General features: G+C 33.8%; 1 protein-coding gene across 1 annotated transcript in view; it reads left to right on the top strand.

Annotated features, from left to right (window-relative positions):
- The window catches only part of Clhc1 (clathrin heavy chain linker domain containing 1), a 41,791-nt gene extending 24,581 nt beyond the window's left edge, over positions 1-17,210 (top strand). Inside the window, exons 5-13 of the mRNA XM_076833396.2 lie at positions 260-393; positions 2,633-2,834; positions 2,946-3,058; positions 3,662-3,755; positions 4,392-4,498; positions 9,493-9,667; positions 13,078-13,280; positions 14,327-14,506; positions 17,014-17,210. Of these exons, the coding sequence (XP_076689511.1) occupies positions 260-393; positions 2,633-2,834; positions 2,946-3,058; positions 3,662-3,755; positions 4,392-4,498; positions 9,493-9,667; positions 13,078-13,280; positions 14,327-14,506; positions 17,014-17,210 (1,405 nt within the window). The remainder of the gene's footprint in view (positions 1-259; positions 394-2,632; positions 2,835-2,945; positions 3,059-3,661; positions 3,756-4,391; positions 4,499-9,492; positions 9,668-13,077; positions 13,281-14,326; positions 14,507-17,013) is intronic.
- The last annotated feature ends 1,309 nt before the right edge of the window (positions 17,211-18,519 follow it).

Raw genomic sequence — 18,519 nt, 5'->3', positions numbered from 1 at the left:
TACTTATGAGTTTCTGATAGGTTAATAATCATAGCCAATATCAGATTATATTTTTACTGAAGCTCTCAAAGAAAATTGTTCCTTATTTGTGAGATTACTTAACTTTTTCAGGGCATGTTTTTCTGAACTTCTACCTAATTCATAATGGTTCAAAATGATAATTAGCCAAAATAAAATAATGATTTAACCTGCTTATCTTAAATATTATGATTCAAGAATTAAATTAATTGAAAGAAACATAAGAATTTCTGTTTTTTAGAATGAGGATTATTGAAAATAATTCCTTGAAGATTCAATTGCAAATAGATCAAATGAAACAGCTTAGGGAAGAGTATGACAAAAAAGACGCAAAATACTATACTCTCTCCAAAGATCCTTCAAAACCTATTCCAGGTACTGTATTTTGTTTAAGATATTCCAGAGAGGGGGCTGGGGTTGTGGCTCAGCAGAAGAGCACTTGCCCAGCATGTGCGAGGCACTGGGTTCAATCCTCAGCACCACATAAAAATAAATAAATAAAATAAAGATACTGTGTCTGTGTCCAACTATAACTAATAAAATATTTAAAAAATATTCGAGAGAAAGCCCAACTATTTCCAGTTACTACCTATTACACAAATTTATATAAGCATGCTGACATGTTTATATCTATCAGTTGTATGTTACAAAAACAACTTTAGTCAGTGTACTAGAGGGATACATGGAAAATAGAAAACTTTAAACAACCCTAAAACATTTTAAGCATTCCAATCTGTCAGGCTTATATGAAGTATGAAGCAGTGACTCAAAGTATGGTTCTTGTATCAATATCAGCATCACCTGGAAATTGGTTAGAAATCCAAATTCTTGGGTCTCACTTCAGACTTACTAAGTTAGAAACCGAGTGATTGAGTCTGGCAGTCAATGTTTTATCCAGTTCTGGTTATTATGATGTATTATAAAATTTCAGAACCGCTGGTATAATGTATGGAAAAAATGTAGGATATTGTTTTCATGCATCTTATTATTTGTGTTTATGTCTGCATTATTATTTGTGTTTATGTCTGCACTGTTTCAACATCTTAGTATAATACATATTTTAAGAAATTGGAGTGTATCTTGAAATTCAGTAGGATTTGTAGAGGTTTGTATGGTGAATATATAAAGTAGTTGTAAGTATTTATCCTGGAGAAAATAAAGACTTTGAAAATAGGTAATGATATTCAAAACTTAAAAGATATTTACTTGGTAGAATCAATAGGTGGAAATTGTAGGATGCCAGATTTGGTCTAAATGGAAGACGCTCTTCCTTGAAGTAATAAGCTACTCTATACTAAAGGATTTTTACTAACTTTGAACGATCATCTTGCATTTTGTGGAAATAAAGATTCACATTCTATTTTTTTTGTCTAAATTCACTTTCAAATATAAATATAAAATCGTGACTAGCAAACTTCAAATAAGATATATATGAATAGGGGCTGGGGTCGTGGCTCAGCGGTAGAGTGCTTGCCTAGCATGCACGAGGCACTGGGTTCGATCCTCAGCACTACATAAATGTAAAATAAAAGATATTGTGTCCACCTAAAACTTAAAAAATAAATATTTAAAACAATTGTTTTTTAAAAAGATATATATAAATAAGTACAGAATAACTGACAAATAAATTGGTGAGAAGATACAGGACAAGGGAATGATTAAAATCCAGTAGGGTTAATCCAGAGTGGTTCTGGAGGAGGGGAATTTTGAGGTATTTCATAAAGTTAGCAATTAGCCCAGATGAGAAAGGAAGGCATTTGAAGTGTTTGAGTTAGGAATAATGAATTCAGGGGACAGCAAGAGAGGAAGAGATAACTAGAGTGTTGGCAGGCATTTATAAGTTTTGTGTTGGAAAAAATAAGGTGATTATATTGGGGTTAATTTTTCTAAATAATGGAAAATGGAAATTTGTTGATTCAATCCTCAGTTATTAGGCAGAGGCTTTTGGTGATAGTTAGGGGTTTTCAGGCAGTACTGATGAGATAATTTAAAAAATTGCAAGGGCTAGAGTTGTGGCTCAGTGGTAGAGCGCTTGCCTTGTATGTGTGAGGCGCTGGGTTTGATCCCCGCACCACATTAAAAAAAAAAAAAATTAAAGGTATTGTGTCCATCTACAAATAAAATATATATTAAAAATTTGCAGATTTTAAGGTTTGTGTGTTCTCAAACAAGAAATTTTTTCTTTTTCTTTTTTGGTACTGGGGATTGAACCCAGGGGCACTCAACCACTTGGCTACATCCCCAGCCCTATTTTGTATTTTATTTTAGAGACAGGGTCTCACTGAGTTGCTTAGTGCCTTGCCATTGCAGAGGCTGACTTTGAACTTGCGATCCTTCTGTCTCAGCTTCCTGAGCCAGTGGGATTACAGGCATGTACCTCTGTGTCCGACTAGAACAAGCAATCTTAACTGGGTCTTCATTGGTGATGTTTAAAACTGCTAGCCTTTTGCAATTTTAAGCTAATTTTACTTATGTCAGGAGCTATAAGTACATGCTACTACTTCTGAATTATTTCTTAGCATTGGAATCTCTGCTTTATTTTGCTGAGACACTGTCTGAGCACAAGAGTCCCACAAATTGCTTGGCCTGTTTGATTTATTTCCTCTTCTCATAGGCATGACTCTCCAAGATTCTGTCAATCTAAATGCTCTCAGGAAATTTAGGAAACACCTTGAAGATAAATACAGAGAAATGAAGCAAGCTATGTTGGTAAAATATGTACCAATTCAAAGGATGGCTGATTTTGATGAGGAAATGATTGTGTTATTAAAACGGCGAGATATAGCTGAAAATCTGAATGAAAAATTACAGTTTCGGTATGAAAGTTGATTGTATGTTTTTAAAGTTCAAAGGCTTTATTTGTTTATTTTAATATTCTACCTTTCAATTTTAGGCTTAGTATTTTGTTGATGTTTTTATCTTTATAGTCATCAAAGACTGCAGATTATTTTATATGCACTTTCTTCATGGGTAAAATCTGATAAGAGCAAAACATTTGAAGACTTCGTGGAAGAAGTTCAGAAAACCAAAGATTTTCATGGTAGTTTATCTACATTTTTAAATTAGCACAAGTAGTAGGAGGTATTTTTCCCCTAGAAAACTAAGAATGAACTGAGTTTAAAGAAAACAAAAATACACTTACCTCGGCTTGCGGTTGTGGCTCACAGGTAGACGCTCACCTAGCATGTGTGAGGCAATGGGTTGGATCCTTAGCACCACATAAAGTAAAATAAAGGCATTGTGTTCACTTATAACTAAAAAAAATTTTTTTTTTAAATAAACTTACCTCTACTAGTTCTCTGATATCTTATGGGTTTCTTCCCTCAGCAGCTGTCAGATATTGGTTAAGAATAGACTTTGTGAGCCAAAGAGGGAATCCTTAAAATGAACTGAAAATAAGGAGCAAAGGGACAGGGATGCCACTCAGTTTAGGAAGAGGTTGGTACTGTTGGAAACCAAAGCAGTATTAGATGTTTGTTTATGGGCTGGGGTGTAAGGGGTGTAACTCAGTTGGTAGAGTGCTTGCCTTGCTCACACAAGGCCCTGGGTTCAATCCTGAGCACCACCAAAAAAAAAAAAAAAAAGTATGTTTATTATTTTTTATTGGTAAATAACCTTAAATATCTTATGTTGGTCCTTTTAGCATTTATAGTTGACCAAGGCTTTGTTGAAGAACTGCTTGAAGATGATCCAAGCAAGTCAAAAAATGCTGAAGTTATACTGCACTACATTGAAAGGCAAATATTTTTAAAACTTTGATTTTCTACATTTAAGTGACCATGTTTATCATTTATTTAGTATTTTGATAAGCTGTAGTCTTTGGTTTTTATATCTTTAAAATTCTATTTTAGTTTAAAATTTACAACATAAAGTAGAATTTCATTTTTTATAGATTTTTTTTTTGTGGAAAAAAACCCCACAGCTTATAGCAGACATTTCAGAGAAGATAGAGAGGATTGTAGTGTTGATATAAATTTTATTTATATTTTTCTTGAATTCCCTAGACATCAATTTACTGGTCTTAAGTGTTCTTTTGAGAATTTCTTTTCTTTTCTTTTTCTTTTCCCTTCCTTCCTTCCTTCCTTCCCTCCCTCCCAGGGATTAAACTCAGGGGCACTCGACTAAGTACTATTGGAATATGTACAGGATCGAGTTCTAAGTCAGCTTTGTTTTATAATGAGATAAAACAAAACACCCCCAAGAATATTAGAGAAAAAATTGAATGAACAGCCTCTAAGTAAACAAATCTAGTCATAGTTCATTAGAATTGTTTTTTGTTCTTTATATTATGCCACTATACTTACTTCGTATTAGATATTTCTAATCAGCGTTCTTACTTTTTTGTATACCATTATAAAATGCAATGGCTCTAGGTTCAATGAACTAATGTCACTTGGTGAATATGAAAATGCAGCTTATTTTGCAGCAAGCAGTCCTAGAAGGATTCTTCGAAACATGGGTTCAATGGATAAATTTAAGGGTAAGCATCTCTCTCCAAACCTTATCCATGTATGTAAATTGTACTTTTTTTTTCTTGATAGAATATAAAGAATATTAAACTGAGACAGTCTAGATCAGATCTAGACTCCAGCCTATCTCTGTCATTTACTGTTAAAATTAAAGACTTTGAATAGTTTTTCTAACTTAAATTTTGATATATTACAAGTATATAGAAAATATGGAGAAATGTATATACTCACTATCAAAATGTAATGAATGTTAATATTTCGTCAGATTTACTTATTTTTTTTTATATTGAGGATTGAACCCAAGGGTGCTCTACTACTGAGCTACACTCTCAGTCCATTGTATTTTTTATTTTGAGAAAGGTCTCACTAAGTTGCCAAGGCTGGCCTTGAACTTATGATTCTCCCGCTTGCATTCTAAGTAGCTGGGATTACAGGCATGCACCACTGTGCCCGATAGGCAGGAATATCCTTTTAAAAAACAACTTTCTTGTCGTAAATTGACATTCATACAACAAGTTGTGTGTATTTAAAGTACATAATATGTATATGTTATTTATACCGTCTCTTGTACAATAATATATTTCATTTTTAAAGTCATGTGTACTATATTCTGACAGGTTGTCAGGCAATTTTATCAGTGTGCAAACAGCACAGAACACACTTTAAAAATCCTAGATGGAATAGCCTAGGCGATATGGTATAGCCTATTATTCCTAAGCCACAAACCTATACAGCATATTACTATACTGAATACTGTGGCAACTGTAACACAAGAATAAGTATTTATATATTTAAACATAGAAAAAGTACAGTAGTTTATTGGTTAAATGCCTCTGGGTTCAATCCCCATTGGGCCCCCCTCAAAAAAAAAAAAAGAAAGAAAAAGAAAAACAGGAACAGACCAACCCCCAAAGTCAGTAGAAGAAAAGAAATAATAAATGTCAGAGAGAAATAAATAGAGACTAAAAAAGCAAAACAATACAATGAATAAAGAGTTGATTCTCTGAAAACATAAAATTGATAAATTACTAACCAAATTGAAGAACCAAATAAATAAAACTAGAGATGAAAAGGTATTTCACAAATACTAGTGAAATCCAGAGGATCATTAGGACATATTTTTTAAGTACTACATGCCAATAAATTTTCTGGACATATATGACCTGCCAAAAGTTGAATCAAGATGATATAAGAAATGTAAATAGACCAATAACAAGCATCAGACCTAAGCAATAATAAAGTCTTAAGCAAAGTAAAGTCCTGGACCAGATGGGTTCGCTGCTGAATTGTACCAGACTTTTGAAGAGTGAATACCAGTGTTTCTCAAATTACTCTATAAACAGACAAAGACATACACAGGAACTCTCCCAAACTCTTTTTTACAAAGCCAAAATTACTATACTATCAAAGCCTGAAAAAGACATCAAAAAAAAAAAAAAAGAATGAAAAAGTTAACTGTAGACCGATATTCTTGATGAACATAGATGCAGAATCCTCAATAAAATACTTGCAAACTGAATTCAATATCACATTAAAAATATCATACACTGAGGTCAAGTTGGTCTCATTCTGGGATGTAAGACTGATTCAACATTTGCAAATTAATAAATGTAATTCACTACATAAATAGAATCAAATATAAAAATTACATAATCATCTCAATAGATGCAGAAAAGCCTTTGATAAAATTCAGCATCCCTTCAGGATAAAAACCTTTAATGAATTATATATACAGGATCATATCTCAGGATATAGAGGCTATATGTGAAAAATCCATAGCCAACATCATACTAAATGGGGAAAAACAAAGAATCTTTTTTAAAATCAAGAATGAGACAAGGATGTACACTCTTAACACTCTTAGTTAGCACTGAAGACTTTAGCAGAGCAATCAGGCAAGAGAAAGAAAGAAAATGGATACAAATAGAAAAAGAAAAAGTTAAATTAGCTTTGTTTGTAGATGATATGATTCTATACCTAGAAAATCCTGGAGATTTTAGAACTGATAAATTGAGCAAAGTAGCAGGATACAAAATCACCATACAAAAATTGGCAGGTTTTCCTATATCCACCAATAATGAAATAAGGAAAACGGTCCTATTCACAATTATCTCAAAAACAAAACAACCAAAAACAGTAGGAATAAACCTAATTAAGGAGTTGAAAGACCTCTACAATGAAAATTATAAAACACTGAAAAAATATTGAAGAAAATAATGGAAGTTGGAAAGATGTCCCATATTCATAGGTTGGGAGAATTAATACTGTTCTAATGGCCATACTGCTGAAAGCTATCTATAGATTCAATACAATCCCCATCAAAATACTAATGACTGACCTGGAGTTGTGGCTTAGTGGTAGAACACTTGCCTAGCATGTGTGAGTCCCTGGGTTCAATTCTTAGCACCGTATATAATAAATGAATAAAATAAAGGTCCATCAACATGTAAAAAAATATTTAAAAAAATACTAATGGCATTATTCACATAACTAGAAAAAATAATCAAGTTCATATGGAAGCACAAACACCTGAATAGTCAAAAGCAATTCTGAGTAAAAAGAACAATGATGGAGGAATCATAATACCTGATTTCAAAATATGCCATGTATTGTATGATATTGTCATAAAAATAGGTACCTAGAGTCATGGAATAGAATAGAGGATCCAGGAATAAACCCACCTATCTGCAGTCATCTGACTATTGAGAAAGGAGCCAAAAACATGCTGGAGAAAAGACAGCTTCTTCAATAAATGGTGCTGGGAAAACTGGGTATCTGCATGTAAAAGATTGACACTAGATCCCCATCTCTCACAAAAACTAATTCAAAATGGATCAAAGACCTTAATATAATACTTGAAATTTTGAAATTATTAGTGGAAGACAGGTGAAATACTTCAAGATACTGGTATAGACAACAGTGTCCTCAACAAGACTCCAGTAGCTCAGGAAGTAATAGCAAGAATGAACAAATGGGATTATATCAAATTAAAAAGCTTCTGGCGGGGAGGCTGGGGTTGTGGCTCAGCAGTAGAGAGCTCGCCTAGCATGAGTGAGGCCCTGGGTTTGATCCTCAGCACCACATACAAAAATTAAAAAAATAAAAAGTTTCTGTGCAGCAAAGGAGATGGTCAGCAGAGTAAAGAAAGAGACAGGCCTGCAGAATGAAAGAAAAGCTTTGTCAGCTATTCAGCTGTCAAAGAATTAATATCCAGAATTTATGAAGGACTCAAAAATTAATACCAAAAGAACAAGCAATTCATTTAATAAATGGGAAAATGAGCTGAACAGACATTTCTCAAAAGAAGTACAAATGGCCAATAATTATATGAAGAAATGCTCGACATCTTAGCTCTTGGGGAAATGCACATAAAAACTTTATATGTATTGAAATTCCATCTTGTTATACTCAGATAGTCTAGAAAACAAAACCAAAAACAAAATTAAGAATACAAAACCAAACGAAAATAGCTCTCAGGGATGCAGGGAAAAAGGAATACACTGTTGGTGGGAGTGTAAACTAATACAGCCACTATGGAATTTTAGTATGGAATTTCCTCAAACAAAAATGGAACTACCATATACAGTGGAGAGAACTGCATGTGCATCTTTATTGCAGCACTATATACAATAGGCAAGTTGTGGAATCAATCTAGATTCCCGTCAACAAATGAACTGTTCATATGTGCGTGTCAGAGTGTGTATATACATCTATATATCACATTTTTATCAGTTTATGTATATACACATAAACACAATGGAGTATTATTCATCCCTGAAGAAGAATGAAATCTTGTGATTTGTAAGAAAGTGGATGGAATTGGAGCTCATCGTGTTAAATAAAATAAGCCAGACCCAGAAAGACAAGTATCACATGTTTTCTCTAGTGTGGAATCTGGAGTCGGGGCGGGTTAGGCAGCATGAAAGTAGAGAGGGTACTATTAGGGAAGGAGAGAGGGACCAAGGATCAGGAGGAAGTGGTAAGAGAGGTAACAGTGAGATCAAAATACATTATATGCATATATGAAAACACCACAAAGAAACCCATTATTTTGTACAATTAATATACATTATTATTATTTGATACCTAGGATTGAACTCAGGGCATTTAACCACTGAGCCACATCCCCAGCCCTTTTTTCATATTTTATTAGAGACGAGTCTCACTGTGTTGCTTAGGGCCCTGCTAAATTGCTAAGGCTGGCTTTGAACTTGAGTTTCTCCTGCCTCAGCCTCCCAGCTGCCTGTAATCCCAGCTTCACATTATTTTTTAAAGATTCTAATTTATTATTCTCATTGAATTATTTTCAAAGTTAAGGTCTATAATCTGGATAAATATGTAGTTCTGAATACCCAGTTTTATATTTTTCTCATTTGGTTATAGAGAAATGTAGTTTGCTTGAGGACTTAAAAAATTTTTTTTCTTAGTTGTAGTTGGACACAATATCCTTATTATTTATTTATTTTTATGTAGTGCTGAGGATTGAACCTAGTGCCTCACACATGCTAGGTAAACACTCCACCACTGAGCCACAACTCCAGCCCCTGCATGAGGAATTTTATCCTCAATGTATTTGTAACTACATCTTTTGTGTTCTTTATTCAAATCAGGGTTTTTTTTTTTTTTTTTGGTCACACCATTAATGGGAAACTCTGTCACTTGAAATAAAATAATTTATTTTCTCACAGTTCTGGAGGCCAAAAGTCTGAAATCAAGGTGTCAGCAGGGTTGGTTTCTTCTGGAGACTCTAAGTGGGATTGCCTACCTTCTAGTCATTGTTAGCAACTTTTCTGCATATCTTGGCTTATAGACGGATCACTCTAATCTCTGCCTCCATCTTCACAGGGTGTAAATAATGATATTTAGTCCTCATCCAATATATAAAGTTTAATCTATATGTAATACTAAGCTTTTTAGAAAATGCAGAGATGAAAATAATAATATGAAATAAGAAAAAGCAAACTTTCTTAAAATATTTGATTCTAACATTTTTTCTTTTTTGTAGCTATTGGAAAAATTAGAGGAAAAACTCTTCCATTACTCTTATTTTTTGAGGCTATATTTAGCACAAGCCATGCTTTTAAAACTCCTGTTGATGCAGATCTAACCCTAGAAGGAATCAAATGTGGATTATCTGAAAAACGACTGGATTTAGTTATCAACTGGATCACCCAGGAAAAGTAAGCAAAATTAAATCTTAATTGTGACATTTTGTTAATATTATTGTTTGGTCTAAAATTATAATAGTTTTCATATCAATACATTATTTAAGCATTTACATCAGGTCCCTGTTGCAGTTAATCAAAAAGTATTTACTAAGCATTCACAGAGTAATGAGACCTAGTCACAATAAGCACAAACAAAGAGTTGAGTGACAGCACTCTCCAAGGTGATTTATAAGAACCTAATGAGGGGCTGAGGATGTGGCTCAAGGGGTAGTGTGCTCGCCTGGCATGCATGCGGCCCGGGTTTGATCCTCAGCACCACATACAAACAAAAGATGTTGTGTCTGCCGAGAACTAAAAATAAATAAATAAATATTAAAAAAAAATTCTCTCTCTCTGTCTCTTAAAAAAAAAAAAAAAGAACCTAATGATAGATGGAAGTTGAGCAATAAGAATAAAGAAGTGGTGAAAGGAGACCCTCATCATTATACAAAATACATGTAAGAAGATGTGAATTTGATGTCAACATATATAATCAGAGATATGATAAATTATGGTATAATGGTGTATTAGGAATTGTAATGCAAAAATAAATTTAAAAAAATAAAGAAAAAAAAAAAAGAATAGAGAAGGATTGGTCAGTATCATGCTGATTGGGAGAGAAAAGGCAGATTCAAATCTGGCTCTGGATAGGCTGTGGGGACATGTAAAGAAGACAGCCAAGAGACTGTGTATAAGCAGGAAGAATATGGACCAAGATGATAAAGAACACATAAAGCAGGCAAGGTGACAGGCGAGAGGTGACTTCTTGAAGCTGAATCTCAGCATAGCTTGGCAGATTTGTGCTAGCTCTTTGAGGTTAGGTTCCCTAGAACCAAAGCCTGAAGACAAGAATTTGGGTGAATATGAATATTAGAGGTAGGGCTTCTCAGGAAATACATTAGGAAATGAGTGAAATAGAATAGGGAAGGGGAAAGAGTCAAGCAAGGATATGGCCTCAGACAAAGTCTACTTGGCCAAATTTATTGCTCAGGAGCATAAGCCTCACTACAGAGCTGCTCTTCCTTGATGTAATGGACCAGTTTTTTATATTTCTCTATCAGGAAGAATATTCTGGCCCTGTAGGGAAAATTTGGATGGGACATCTGAATGGCATCAATTCCAGTCAACCAGTTGCACAAAGTCATTCTATTTGCTTCTCACATTAAAGTATACATGGGGTTGGGGATATAGTTAAGTTGGCAGAGTGCTTGCCGCTCATGCCCAAGGCCCTGGGTTCAATCCCCAGCACCACAAACACACAAAAAAAACGTATACTCACAGGGCACAGTGATGTACACCTGTAATCCCAGCAGTTTGGGAGGCTGAGGCAGGAGGATCACGAGTCCAAAGCCAGCCTGAGGCACTAAGCAACTCAGTGAGACCCTGTCTCTAAATAAAATACAAAATAGGGCTGGAGATGTGGCTCAGTGGTCAAGTGCCCCTGAGTTCAATCCTCATACCCACCCCACCTCAAAAAAAAAAAAAAAAAAAAAGTATTTGGTACTAGGGATTGAACCCAGGGATGTCTAGCCCCTGAGCTATTTCCCTAGTCCTTTTCAGGTTTTATTTTGAGACAGGGTCTCACGTTGGGTCTTGATAAGTTGCTGAAAAAAAAAAAAAGTATCCAATTTCTGCAGGATTTTGTGGTCATAATTCCTGGGGAAACATAATTCTTGAGGTGAGTTAGTGGGACATACTATAGCTCCTGTTACTATGTAGGATACTACATAATTTGGTTTTTTAATAACTTTATTGAGGTAAAATTTACATAACTTTATTGAGGTAAAATTTACTTAGAGGATATAATTTGATGAGTTTGATTAGAAAAAGCATTAATGGGATATAACTGACAAACAAAAACTCAACATATTCAAAGTACAGAATTTGACAAATTTTGACATAAGTATATACTCATGAAATCTTTACCATAATCAAGGTAATTTAATATACATAACTCTCAACTGTTTCCTTATATTTCCTATATTGCTCCTTCCTTCCTCCATTTCCTTACTCTGACTACCTCCCTCTCTATACCCAGGTAACAACAGATTGGCTTTCTATCACTGTAGAATAGTTTATAGAATTTTCTAGAATTTTATTTTAATGGAATTATACAGTTATGTATTCTTTTTTCTTCTTGGATTGGCTTCTTTAGTGAAAGATTATAATTATAATTATTTTCAGATTCATCCATACTAAATAGGACTAATTATCTTTCTCTTCTGTCATCTAATTAAAAATTTTTTTTTATTCTTGCACTTCTGTTGGTTTTGATGACTTGCCTGGTAGGATGACCTTGGTTATCAAGCCTTTATCAAACAGAAATTAAAAGTGATATCTTTAATTATACCCAAATGTTCTTATTGCTCATGCTGATGATTTCTAGGAAGAGTTACTGTGATAATACAGATGATTCACTTCAACTGTGTATGAACATGGAAAATTAAGATATAATGACAGCTGGGCATGATGGTACAGGCCTGTAATCCCAGCTGCTCTGGAGGCTGAGGCAGGAGTATTGCCAGTTCAAAGCCAGCTTTAGCAACTTATGGAGACCCAACGTGAGACCCTGTCTTCAAAATAAAACCTGAAAAGGACTAGGGATATAGCTCAGTAGCTAGGCATCCCTGGGTTCAATCCCTAGTGCCAAAAAAAAAAAAAAAAGGCAAATGAAATCTATTTGATCAAGCTGTCTCAAAAGAAGTGCTTCTTCAGTTTAATCTCTCCTAATAGGCACAGTTATGTCTTTTCTCCCCTGTTGCTTCTTATAAATCTATAACAAATTTTAAAAGTAACAATGCTATCATACTTTCTCTGTTTTCTTTTTAGTACAAATGTTTCTTGAAAGATCTATCACTAATTTTGAGGTAAAATTGTTCTATCTTTAACCAACAATTAATAAGTTCTTTATATTCTACAGTTCTGGACTCAATATAGCTGCTGAGAATATTGTGACCCCCAATTCTAAGAGAATTTTTGTTTATCTTGTAATTTTAAGTCCTGTCCATATTATCAGGAAAGTTTTAACTTTGTTTATAGATTTTTTTAATCTGATTTTTTTTTCTTTTGAGACAGGGTCTTGCTAAATTTCTGAGACTGGCCTTGAACTTTTGATCCTCCTGCCTCAGCCTCCTGAGGTGCTGGGGTTTGTAGATGTTTTAAAAACTTGATATCAGTTTCACCAAAATGTCTTCCCCCAAAATAATACTTGTTCATTTGTTGTTGTTAAATCTCATATATGTTTAATTTCTTTTATATCAATTGTCTACTGATTTGGAATCATTATAAGGTATAGAGAAGTCATGCTGAATTTTCAAATATTTCAGTCTCAGCTACTCATCAAGATTTCTCTAATGTGTGCCTTATTGATCTGCTTGTTCTAGGCTGACATTTTCAGAGAAGGCTGGGGATGTGATTTATGATTATGGGGAACAAGATACTTTTAACAAAGCCAAGTGCCTGGCTTTAGCTCAGATTATCTACAGTGAATGTGGCCTGCATAAGAAAGTTCTTCTTTGCCTGTGTAAACAGGGTCAGATCCATGGGGCCATAGAATACTTACAACAATTCAAGGACTTTACTCCTGGTAAATAAAAGAGGCTACTTATTTGTGTACATTCAAATTCTGGACTTGACTTCTAAGATCACTGATCACAGCAGGCATTATTTTAAATTTACATTATAGAATCTATTTTATACATATTGATAAGTAGGATATTTCTTTTGTAATTTTTCATGAAAATAGTTAAGATGAAACTAAGTGAATTTTATGGTAGACATTAAAATTCATTATGCATTTTCCCAAAACATTAGTAAATTGGATGATATTGGAAATATATAGTCTTTAAAAAAATCTTGTTTTAATTAGTTATACATGACAGTAGAATGCATTTATGCACTTTGATATACATAGATAGGATATAATTTCTCACTTTTCTGAGTGTACATGTTGCAGAATCATATTGGTCATGCAGTCACACATATACATAAAGTAATGATGTTTGTTTCATTCCACCATCTTTCCTATCCCTTTATCCCCTCTCCTCCCTTCACTTCCCTCTACCTAATCTAAGGTAACACTATTCTTCTCTAGTGCTCCCCCACCCCCCTTCCCACCGCCTTATTGTGAGTTAGCATCCACATATTAGAGAAAACATTCGGCCTTTGGTTTTTTGGGATTGGTTTATTTCGCTTAGCATGATATTCTCCAACTCCATTCATTTATTGGCAAATGCCATAATTTCTTCTTTAAAGATAAGCAATATTCCATTGAATATATATACCACATTTTCTTTATCCATTCATCTATTGAAGGGTACCTAAGTAGGTAGGTTCCATAGTTTAGCTATTGTGAATTGAGCTGCTATAAACATTGATATGGCTGCATTACTGTAGTATGTTGATTTTAAGTTCTTTGGGTATAAATGGAAATATATACTCTTAAAGATAACTTTAATGGATATGCTGGACCAGGCTACATAGGGCTGTTTTAAAATTGCTGAACTTATCTATCATATACAATATTCTAAAGTATTAAAATTGAAAAAATTAAGGAAATAATGTTTATTTCAGAATTTTGAAACACCTAGGTTATATCAGGATGCTGAGATAGTTTTTCATTTTTACTTTCAGATGACCTGATGAAGCTAATAACATTATGTCCTCAAATTGAACTAATTCAATGTCTCACTGAAGAAAAGAATGGGAGACCACCATTTTTATCTTTTGGACTTGCCATACTTCATCTGTTCTCTGTGAATATGGAAAAAGTTGGCATTAAGCTACTCCAAGAAATAAACAAAGGTGGGACAGGTAAGCAGAGTAAAATGTTGTTGTGAAAGAAATATTAGTGGGTTATTTAAGGAAAGGTTCAAGATAGTTATGTACAAGTTAATACAAATTTTCCTTCTTAGCAAGAATTAATTTGAGGGGTTGTGGCTTAGAGGTAGAGCGCTCACCTAGTACGTGCCAGGCTCTGGATTTGATCCTCAGCACCACATAAAAATAAATAAATAAAATAAAGGTATAAAAAATAAAAAAGAAAAAGAATTAATTTGAGGCTGGTAACATTGGCACATGCCTGTAATCCCAGCTACTTGGGAGACTGAGGCAGGAGGATTTCAAGTTGGAGGCCAGTTTGGGCAATTTAATGCGATCCTATCTCAATACACAAAAATAAAAAGTGTTAGGGGAATGCTAGGGATAGTATTCCTTGCAAAAAAAGAGTTAGGAGTTTATAAATATAACAATTCCATGCCAATAATAGTCTATTGACAATACTATATATTTCTTTTTTTTTTTTTAAGAGAGAGTGAGAGAGAGACAGAGAGGGAGAGAGAATTTTAATATTTATTTATTTTTTTTTTAGTTAGCGGACACAACATCTTTTGTTTGTATGTGGTGCTGAGGATCGAACCCGGGCAGCACGCATGCCAGGCGAGCGTGCTACCGCTTGAGCCACATCCCCAGCCCTACTATATATTTCTTAAGAGAATTAGAATGAAGAGAAAATCTTTTTAAAGCCTGAGGGGAATGTAATAACAATTGTACAGCTAACACTTTTAAAATTATAAAACTTTACATATATTAATGTATGTGTACTTTTTTTATATAAGAGGGAGAGAGAGAGAGAGAGAGAGGGAATTTTAATATTTATTTTTTAGTTTTCGGCGGACACAACGTCTTTGTTTGTATGTGGTGCTGAGGATCGAACCTGAGCCGCACGGATGCCAGGCAAGCACACTACCGCTTGAGCCACATCCCCAGCCCTTATGTGTACTTTTAGCAATATTTTATGTGTATTTTATTAAATATTATTTAGATATAAACATGTATTTTAATTTCTAAACCAAATAAATGAATATTTAATATGATAATCATTCTGAACTGAACTGCAGTGGGATAGAGAATTTTTAAAAATTCACTTTTTTTCTCTTTCATTAATTTAACATGAATTTGAGCAGACACTTTGATTTCATTTTTTATTTTTATTTTTTGATACTGGGGGTTGAGTAAAGTTCAGAGGTGCTTTACCACTGAGCCACATTCCCAGCCCTTTTTATTTTTTATTTTGATAGGATCTCACTAAGTTACTCAGGGTCTTACTAAGTTGCTGAGGCTGTCTTTGAACTTGCAATCCTCCTGCCTCATCTTCCCAAATTGCTGGAATTACAGATGTTTACCACCACATGTAATTGCCTGAAAACATATTTGTGAAGATAATTTAATATTTTGAAATTCTCATTACAGATATTATCTAAAATATTTGATAGGAAAATAAATTACAATTTTGGTATAAATAAAATAATAGCAGTAACTATTCCAAAGAGAAATCCTCTTTTATTAAGTATCACTAAGTAATGCAGGTAATTGGTAAGAAATTCATTTTGTAGAATCTCACTATTATGTATAATTATAATGTACTAATTAAAAAAAATAATTACATAAATTGATAGATCACAGAGTCACTAATTGACTTTTAAAAGTAAATAATGTCATTAGATTTCATTTAAAAACAAAATTATTTCTTTAGAAAAACATTTGCTATAGAAACCACATTAAGGATGTGGCTTCGAGGCTTCCATTTAGGGAAATGATGGAAGATTTGCCTAAGAGTTTCTGAAACCCTTGGGACAGCACTACTAAGGCATTTACTGAAGTGCTTGAAGAATCATGAGAACTCAGGCAACAGATCCTTAGTTATTTGACAAATTCTGGTAGAGCATTATAGGCTCTGTGAATAAGGAAGAGCCCATACTCTTCACTTTCTGAGCTCCCTACCTTATAGCCTTCAGTGTCTGCTACCTTTTCCAAAAGGAGATGAGTGGAGAAGTGTGGAATGTGGAAAATGGTAGAGGACTGAATTGAGAAATGAAAGGGTAATGATAAAGGGGGAGAAGGAACAAACAGTTGAAAACTTAACCTGAGCAGGTCTAAGCATACTAAATGTTATATCATTAAACTTAATGGAAATCAGGTAGAGTTCAAAAGTGACTCAGGTGAAACTATGTCCCCCCCCCCTTTTTTTTTTTGAAGAATCACTAAACCTAGCATGGTGGCACATGCCTGTAATCCCAGTGGCTTGGGAGGCTGGGGTAGGAGGATCATAAGTTTGAGGCCAGCTCGAGCAATTTAGTGAGGTCTTGAGCAACTTAGTGAGAGCCTGTCTCAAAAAATAGAAACGCCCTGGGATGGAACTCAATGGTTAAGGGCCCCTGGGTTCAGTCCCCTATACTAAAAAAAGAAAAAGAAGAAGAAGAATCACTAAGTGTGGATTATCAGATAAGTACTATACTGTAATATTGAATTTTTCTTCTCAGATGCAGTAGAACATCTTGTGATAAATGATTCATATTGCTCCCTAGAAATGTGGCAACAATTGGCAAATATATGTTTACAGAGTGGCTTTGACAAATTATCTAATGACATCATATCCATTCTTCGATCTCAGGCTGGAGTTGCAGAAATTTCTGAAGAAGAAGATACAGTCAATTTAATGGAACATGTTTTTTGGTAGTTCTGTATTTTAGCCAGTTGAGGGAGCTTGTACAACATTTTACAGGCAAACTAGTTTTCTCATAATTAACTTACAAATAAATCTAGTGCATAAAGCTCTCAGAAGTAAATCACACTTCTTTTTGTTATGATTTCAAGTTGGCTTCTTAAAAATCTTCATTTTTGAATTTTTGAATCCTTGATATTTTTAGGAAAAAACCTCTGAGGTCCTTTTTCTGTGTAATGCAAGAAAAAGCAAGATGATACTTCAAAGTTGACACGCTGACAAAAATCTAGAGTATAATAATTTTGCATTTAAAATACTGCTGATTTAAAGTTGTGCCCCATGATTTGGCATATATAAATATGGCAAAGATTAGGCTTCTACTAAAGTTGGGCATCTTAACATGTTCTTACTTAGAAGGAAGACCAGCCAAGGTTTGCTCATAAGTAGAACTGGGATACCTATAGGCATAAATGTGTCATAAAGTGTTATTTTATGACTTCAAATATGTAAATATTTGAAGTATTTGAGAACTCAGAGTTCTGTGCTTTATATAGGTGTGATAATCAAAATCGTTAATGATCAATATGACAGGGGCACTAATCAAGCAGAACAGACATCCAACCAATCAGAACAGCTTTCTGTTCTTATTGCCACATCAGAACATAGCAGCTGAATGTCAGCCTTGACCATGGGGTATGATAAAAATTAGCTGCTGTTACATAGAATAGGAATAAAACACATAATTTTTTTCTCCTAAATTTAAATTGGATATGTATTTTTTATGTCACAATGGAAAGAATATGAACTTGGAGTCAGTCTTATTAAAATTCTGGTACTATCTTTTACTCATTTGTGAAATTTGTCTGATTTAGGCTTGTTATGAGGATTAGTGATAATTTATATGTATAATATAACATGATGGAGAAATTTAGTAGAAGATGGCCATCATTTTTATGTAGTAGGCCCCAGAAGCACATATTCTCTGCTTAGTTTATACTTAATTAATCCCACATTTCTATCCCTTTGTATGCTACAATTGTAATTCTTTGGAGTAGTTGACATTAGTTTAACTTATTGTCTAAACTCATATTTTGGTTGCCTGGCATATTGTATAAATCCATAAGTGTACGGGCTGAATTTAATTTTTCCATATAGTGCTAAAAATTTCTAGATAGCTATACTTCAGTTTTCTAAACTTTAATAATTTTACTAAAGTAATATGCATAGTTTAAAAAGCAACTTATTATTAAGATGCTTATGATAATTAATAATATTTTTATTTCTGGTCTTTCATTAGCTGTGATTTTGTAAAAGAACAGATGAA

This window comes from Callospermophilus lateralis, chromosome 14 (genome assembly GCF_048772815.1).
Source record: "Callospermophilus lateralis isolate mCalLat2 chromosome 14, mCalLat2.hap1, whole genome shotgun sequence".
Taxonomy (NCBI): Eukaryota; Metazoa; Chordata; class Mammalia; order Rodentia; family Sciuridae; genus Callospermophilus; species Callospermophilus lateralis.
The sequence above is the reverse complement of the archived record's forward strand: the minus strand, read 5'-3'. Positions and strand labels throughout refer to the sequence as shown.